Genomic DNA, 8219 nt, shown 5'->3' on the forward strand with positions numbered 1-8219 from the left:
GGGGCCTTTTAACAAAAATGAGGGGCCCTACAAAATCTCCCTTAATAAAATAGCAAAAAATAATACCAACATTATTTGACACGGGGGGGTTTTTTGAGGAGTGAGAAAGTCCGAGCTGACGTCAGCAGGCGATTCTCATCTCCTTTCTCGAGTAACCTAAAATCTACCCCCAAATCAAGCCTGCAAACCTTAATACCAAAGATCTTTACCCCCCACACACAAAGAATACCATCAGACGCCATCAATCCAAAGAAGAAAGATTGAATCTCAAAATCTGATTCAACTCACAACAACTTTTGGAGAGCAACATCCAGCTACTTAAGAATCTGAACAAACATTTCTTCAGGGAAGTTTCTTTCTATCTCTTTTTGGTTGTTAGTTATATTTTTGTTCATATAATCAGAGCTCTAGCCTTTGTTAGATTCGACTTATTGGAGACTGATAATCCCTTCCCTACCTTTGCATGTTGAGAGATCCATAAGTTTAATCCCTCGGCCTTCCAACCTCGCTTCTCTCTAGGGTTTACTCGATTAGGCAGTTTGGGAAAGGAAGGTCCCCTTTTTTCTCTCGGAGTTCCATTAACAGTAAATCTAACTAGATCTAATAGAAAAGCTTCCATATTTCAACCAAACCCTGAAGATCCATAGCAAGATGCCCTGATCTTGATGATAGCTGGTTTGGTGTTGATTTTATCTTTATTTGGGCCCAATGTTGGTGATATTTCTTGCTGGAGTGTATTACCTGTTAATGCATCTTCTCTTTTTGCCTAATTAGGTTTTGGAATCCAGTCTTCAATCTAGGTCTGATTCTAGTCCTTTTGATAGTCTCCTAAATAGCTTTCTTGGTGTGATGAATATCTTTTTGCATTTTCTGATGAATTTGGTGTGCTCTAGATCTGGCGGCAACCATACTTTTACAATCATCACTTTGTTTCTGCATCTCTCGACTTTCAGCTATGCTTCTTTAGAGGACAAGCTTATAGTTCACCATCGGTGGGGGATTTTCTTCCCACTCCGGTTAATCGATGATCATACCATAGGTTCCAATTTCTCTTCTATTTCAATTGACTGTTACTCATACGTTAATCCACCTCCTATCATCTTACTTTTCATCTCCAAGAAAGGTTGTAACGTATGTAATCATTTCATGTTTATTTGGATCCATCGCTTAACCTTATGGATCATGAGCTCGTATCGTATGTCTTATAAGAGATTTAATATTAGCATTAACTTACCTTTCGACCCCGGAAGACACTTCGATTCACACAGGTATGTCCATCTTAGTAGCCCACCTTTTGTCTCTTACGCTTCAGCTCAATCTCTGTCGAATTCTTTCGTTTTTGATTTTAGCATAGATTTAACTACTTATCCAAGGTCCTTAACATGCTCACTTCCACCCCTTGTCGCAACTCATGTGCGATCTTTTGTCGAATTAGCTGAGTATTTATACTCGGGTTATGACGGCGATCCCATTTACCAGGTGTCTGATCAAATTCTACTTTGTGGAACTCGAACGGATATGGTCTCTGCATATGGAGAATACTGGCGGGATACCCCGGAACCATCTTTTGGCTCCACCCTACAGACACCCTTGTTTCGTTCTGGAACTTCGGGTGTCCGTTTAATCCATCTTACTTGTTACAGGAAGGCAGGTACTAGTTTTATCTTTCAATCTATCAGAAGAAATCTCAAGACCAACTTTCACGTAATCATCTTGAAGAGCTGCCAGACGTCTAAGCTACAGAATAAAGGAAGATCCACTACACGAAGTTATTTTACGCAATTCCTCATTTCCGTATTTTGGTGTATTACTTTGTTTACTGTTTATGTTTATCTTTTTAATTTGGATATTGTAATAGACTCTTAAGTTAATGTATTTGATTTCAGCAAAAAAAAAAAAAAACATTGATTGACACTTTATATTGAAAATAGACATTAACAAATATTAAACTTTTTTTTATGCAAATGCTGTAATAATACGCTGTCCCTAAAAACAATAAAATGGTAAAATACATGGTAAAATACATGGGAAATCACTTTACATGTAATTTTAGTAAAATGGGATGTATGTCATCTCCTTCTCCATTGTAACTATGCTTGAAAAATACGTGTTGAGTTATTTTTGGTCAACTTTGATCAAATTAAGATGCAAGGAATTGATTAGAGTGGCACGTGCCAGTTTACGTGCGCGTACAAAGAATGAGTCTTTGACATAATTAACAAAGGCGGACCTGAATCAGCTCTGCCACCTGAACCCTACTTTATCCGAAGAGATTGTAAGGAGTGTGTATGAGTCTATTCGGCACTTTGAAGCAAGCTCTGCCACTGAGCCCTGCTCTTACCAGAGAGACAGAGCAAAGAGGTCAGCAAAAGTGAGCTCGACACCTCGATTTCTGCTCTGCTCGAGACGCAGAATGTCAAATACCGCCAAATATTCACTTTCATCATTGGCACCCTTACTGACAGAAGATATGATCATGACAAGTGTTTCTTTCCTTATACAACAATTCCACGTGGCTAGATCACCGCCTCACAAATCTATAAATATCATACAAGTTCGTTCTAAAAGGGAAGCTGATCCGACCCAAATCTAATAAAACAATTAATTTCTAATTCATGTGGACTGAACTAATTTGGGTGTCAGAAAAGGAACTAATCAAGACTTTCAGAAGTTATTTTCTTGTTCATACTGTACTGTAAAGCCACTTTTGCACATCCTCAATTAGGGGTGGAAATCCGGCGGGTTCGGTAAGGCTCCGACATAATAGAGTCGGACTCGGGCGGATCGGGCACTACAATGCCTAGCCGGCTACTAGTTGCCGGACGGATCGGGCCAGACAGATTAGACCAATTCAGGACCCGTAGCCTGTTCGAGCCCGCCTGCCTGAGCGAGCTCCGTCGGACTCGAGCCGGACGGGCTCGGGTTATTCAAAAAAACAATTTTTTAATTAACTAAGAATTTCATTTATAATTATGATTTTAATTAAAGTACACAATTAAATCTCATATTTATGAAACCCTAAATTATCACAGGGTCTAAATGAACATTACTAGACAAAATTACAATAATACTAAACAAGACCATCTCAAAATTGCAACATCTCATACTTATGAAACCCTAGATTATCCAAAGAGATATTTACATCAAGAACATCTGAAAAATGAAATAAAAAAAACACATTAAGAAGATTTATCCATTTATATCTGTTTGATACCATTTCTTTAAGCTTCCTGAAATCATAAAAAATATAAAAAACATCATGAACATTTATCCAAAGATTTATCCATCTATTTATGGAACCCTAGATTATCCAGAAAGATTATCTAGAGTTCAGATCTGTTTTACAACCTTAAAATATAAAAAAAACGATTACAGTAAAACCTAAGGACATATCATCATAATATCAAATCATAAAAAATAGTAACTAATGTCCAAGATGATGTTCAAAGGCTTAACCGCGTCATGTGATCCATAGATCATCGGCGTATACCGAACGAACATCAATTTATGTTCTTAAATGTTAACCCATCATAGAAAATAATGAAGAAAATGAAGAAGGCTTGACTTCGGTTAGCTTATTTTGGTCTCTCACTCGTACATAGATTTGAGAAGGGATTAGAGAGAAACTATAGAGAAAATATAAACTAGAGAGGCGGAGAGAGAAAGGCAGAGAGAGAGAGAGATAGAGAGAAAAAGAGACAGAGATTAGGGTTTTTTTGGGTCTGTTTAAGAGACCTATTTATAGGCTCTTATGCGGATCTAGAGCGAGCGGACTAGCAGACTATCGGGTAGCGGGCGGACTATCGGGTAGCGGGCGGACTATCGGGTAGCGAGCGGACTATCGGGTAGCGGGCGGACCTTCTTGGACGAGTAGCGGACGGGCTTATCGGGTCGGGACTCGGATTTGAGCCCTTGTCCGAGTCCCGCCCACTAACACCTGGTTCATCGAGCCAGGTATGCCCTGCTCGGGTTCCATCCGGGTTTTGGGTAGAAACAGTCCGGGCGGATTGGGCCGGGTTCCGGGTTCCCGGACCGTTTTCTCACCCCAATCTATTATATAAAACAGAAGGAAAAAAGCTGACTGGGACAAACCCTCTTTTTTAATTATACATATTGTTTAGAAGCCCTTCCCTCAATTTCTAAGATAGTCCTTAAAATAAAATATATAACTTATTTAAAAAAAACTAAATATAACTTATTTAATAAAAGGTAGGAAAGAAAAAGAATCGTATATAGAAAAAAAAAACAAAGAGACTTTAAATATAACTCATTTAAAAAAAAGGAAAAAAGAAAAAGAAAACCTAACACAAGTAATTAATCAATAATCATCATCTTCTCAGTGTTTCTTTCTTGTAAAGAGAGATTTTGTTGATGGTGATGAAATAAAAGGATCTTGACAGAACTGAACTGATTTAGAATCCAAGGGTTTTAGTTTTCGATGTTTGCTTACTTTTGTTGTAAACTGAACATAGTTAGCTTCAATCCAAGGGTGTTTTTCTTTAAATTTCGTACGTAGCAATGGTTTTCATCGACGATTATTGTTCTTACTTGGGTGATTCATTTTAGTACGGATTCAGTCATTTTGTATTAAGAATGAAGAAAAAAAATGAAAGTCAAAAAGAAGAATGCAAACTCCCTTATGTCACTTGGAATGAAAGAAGAGAGTGGGGTTCTAGGCACCCACTTGGGATTGACCAGTCTAAGGCTCAAAGCATGGCTTCGCACTGGGCGTCAGACTGTTTAGCAGGAGACATAGACTGTTTCGGCAGGAGACATCTTTTGTTTTTGTTCCACGTTCCGACGAAGGATTCCTCGACCCCCTTCATGTTTATGAGGGAGAGGGGAAGGAAAAGAAATATGGAGAGAGGATATGACAAGATGATGGACAAGGAGAGTGAGAGGTGAGAGTTTCGATAACTGTATTCAAGACGACCAGGTTGGCATTCTAGATCATTACTCTACTTGGGTTTTACTTGTTATCTTGATTACTTTCTTGTTAAGACTATTGAGATCTAATGTTTTTCCACCTTCAAACATCCCCACTTTGATTTTAATAGTAATTGTTTATGGGTTTTCTGGTTTCTTATCAATTATGAAATCTTAGGTTATATAACTTGTTGCAATAGTAGTTTATTCTTTTAGGGTATATGTGTTTTATGGAAATTTCAGTTTGAATATCTGAATATTATGGCAAAATGAGTTATCACTTGCCAAGAAGTTGAATGGAATGTTTTGGCAAAAGGAGCTTTATAACTATGGTGGGTTATGATTTTTCGAGTAAAACTCTCGCCATTAAGAAGTTCCGGTCTCTAAATTTTATGAAAGTTGACTTGGAAATTTTTCGGCGGCTGTAATAGTGATGATGGTAACTATGGTTTAAGGGGGCCATATTGGAAGGGGTATTTATGGTGAGTAGTTGAAGGGGTAATGATGGTTAGTAAAGTTGTTTTGAATTGATTGGACAACCTAGGGACAATAAATATTTCGGTTGACATTAAAGACTTGTAAAGATATGCGGGCAGGGGTAAATTTGGTAAGAAAAGGCCAGCTCACTAACGACTAACGGTGGAAAAGACGGAAAACGAAAAAGGGGGTTAAGGGGGTTATATTGGAAGCTGGTCGTCTTTAGGGGGCCATTTTGGTCAGTTGGTCATCTTTAGGGGGCCAAAATGGAATTAACCCAAAAAAAAAAACCTCTCCAGGCACTGAGTTATTCTCAACTATTTTATGGCACATTTCTCAAAGCAAGATGCAAGCTCATCTTTCACTATATTGATCCTCTCCTCACCGTTTTAGATACTTTTGGGCCAAACTAATGACTTGTTTTGATAAAGAAGTCAAAAGATTGACATGGAACTCCACAACCTGAGCCTGGCCTATTTTTTCTAAGACGACGGTAAACATTGTATTATTTATGTGTCCGGAGTTTACAGAACGAAAATAAAGCTACAACAGAGAATATAAAGTGGAAAATACAATTTGACGCTCATTCTCCTATGTGTAACCCTCAAGGCTGTAAACGAAATCGCTGCTCTAACCATCTCGTAAGTAGCAGTTTTCCAGCCATCCTGCAACCATAATTCAAGTCGCTCGATCGAACAAGACTCGCTTACTTGCAAGTAGCCGCCAACTAATAATCTAACCCATGACCCCCACTTCAATACTAGGACCAGCTCCAGCCACACCAGTAGGATCGAATGAAAAAAGAAATTCAAGACTTTAAAAAAGCCTTTTAATTTCTCAAAGGCGGAATCAACAGATTCCAAGATTACCCCCCAGTATTCTCTCAAAAGAGAAATCATGTCCCACCACAATTTGAAAAGATAGTGATCGAACACCTGGTAAATAGGGTTGCTGATCAAGTTCGAGTCGAAAGACTCAACAAGGCCAGTTAGAGATTGCAGAAAACCTGCACGAGGTGAGTGGCGAGACATAGAACCAAAACTAGATAAAAGCGAGAATATAGTAGAAAGCAAAGTGGCAATGCTAACTGAAGTAGAAGGTGACCAAAGCCTGGCCTATTCAGGGACGCAAAGTAGAGGCAAAGTAAATAAATCGACTTGAGTAAGCTCGGCATGCTTACAGGATGTGCCATGATAGGGGAGAACAAGTTGAACAGAGAGGTCATGCCAGAAATCATCTGTGGATGTGCCATTGGCCTTCAATCTCATTTTACGACGACATTTTCCTCTTCTGATTATAAGAAAACCTCGATTTGAAGGAATTAGAGTCCAGAAAGAAAACCATCACGAATGTTTTAGCACTAACAACTTCAGATATCAGATTTGTTTTTCTGGATAACTATCGAGAAAGACAATGAAAATTAATCACAACAATATCAACTCAACATAACATAGATTCATCAATCCCAAATAGAAACCAAATATAGGTTTTAATAATATCTGTCACAAAAGTGATTCTTAAAAATACAAATGCTACTCACCATTCCAAACAATCAACAATCAATAAGCATATTATCAGTCCGCCCATCCATAATTCAATACTCGTCATCTCTGTGATACTTGCGTGCCACAAAATGACAGAAATGATACAGGAAGATAGATAAAGAGAGAGATTGTGTCTTAAAAATCAAGATAAATAGATAGGTAGATTAGATAAGAGTTTACCCCTTGTCACCGTGGAACTGATTACTGTTCAATCTTGGAAGTTACCAATTCCCAGCTTCTTAGCTTCAACCTTTAAGCATTTCAGGTACTTCACAGCTTCATCAAGAACAGTAGCACTATTCATCTGGTCAGCACCAGGTACAATCCCACGTAACATCTTCATCGTTTTTTTCATCTTTGGATGATTTCTCTCACTAGTACTACTGTTACATGAGGACGATAACCGAACCGACGAAGACAACCTTCGCTTACTTGGTTTAGAACCATAATTTGAGTATGAGTCGGGGGAATTGCTCCCACCTCTACCAAGAGTTCGTGCAGTACTCATCTCATCCTCATCTTCTTCATCATCTAAGCTCAATAAAGCATCAATGTCTCTAGTATCTTCCTTAGTAGGATAGGAAAATTCTCTATTTTCAGTCCCTGTGTCTTTCACCATGTAATTATCGTCGATGCGAAAGTCATGGTACTTGGACTCTTCTTCCAGTGTAGGATTGTACATTATACGGCTTCTGTTTTCCGTTCGATCAAATATAATGAAGTTCTTAGGACATACATCAAAGGGTTGGAGTTCAACCCTATTTAAGGGTCCTAACGGCCTTGCTCCTAGCGGAATAGTGGGTGGAATTGGGGCACTACCACAGACACCGCCAACTTGACATGACAATGGAGAGACAGAATTTCCACTATAAAACCGCTTATGATTATGCATGAGTGATGCTAGTATGGTACTTTTGAATGTTCAAAAGGAAAAGGTTCAGTTGGATCAGCAACAGGTTATGGCTTACTAGACAAGTGGATTGCTTCCAATTGAATTAGAATTTCTAAACGATTTACAGGAAAGAGGAGAGTTTTTATAATGTAGCGACTAGGACAGTGAAGCTTTCTTTTTCCATGCTTGCAGCTGCTATCTGATTTTTTGAAATGAACTTTCAAGATTAACAAACAGAGAGTAGTCCTATTTTTGAGTTATTTCGGGGACTATAAGATTCCCACTACGTGACAGGCTTAAGCAACTGGCGGAAATACTCGGCCTGCAAGTGACAAAACGGAAAAAAATTAATTGTAGCAAAGTAGAAATCCCCCCAAGTA

General features: G+C 38.5%; 1 protein-coding gene across 1 annotated transcript; it reads right to left on the reverse strand.

The window, feature by feature from the left end:
• Positions 1-6838: 6838 nt before the first annotated feature.
• LOC147548694 (basic helix-loop-helix (bHLH) DNA-binding superfamily protein) lies at positions 6839-7978 on the reverse strand. The gene has a single exon (XM_086666012.1). It carries the CDS (start codon positions 7837-7839, stop codon positions 7156-7158), a length of 684 nt encoding a protein of 227 aa, XP_086522138.1. The 5' UTR covers positions 7840-7978; the 3' UTR covers positions 6839-7155.
• Positions 7979-8219: the final 241 nt, after the last annotated feature.

The sequence above is a fragment of the Eschscholzia californica genome, unplaced genomic scaffold, assembly GCF_041429995.1.
Source record: "Eschscholzia californica isolate CP2 unplaced genomic scaffold, dmEscCali1.0.p SCAF_3, whole genome shotgun sequence".
In the NCBI taxonomy this organism is placed as follows: domain Eukaryota; kingdom Viridiplantae; phylum Streptophyta; class Magnoliopsida; order Ranunculales; family Papaveraceae; genus Eschscholzia; species Eschscholzia californica.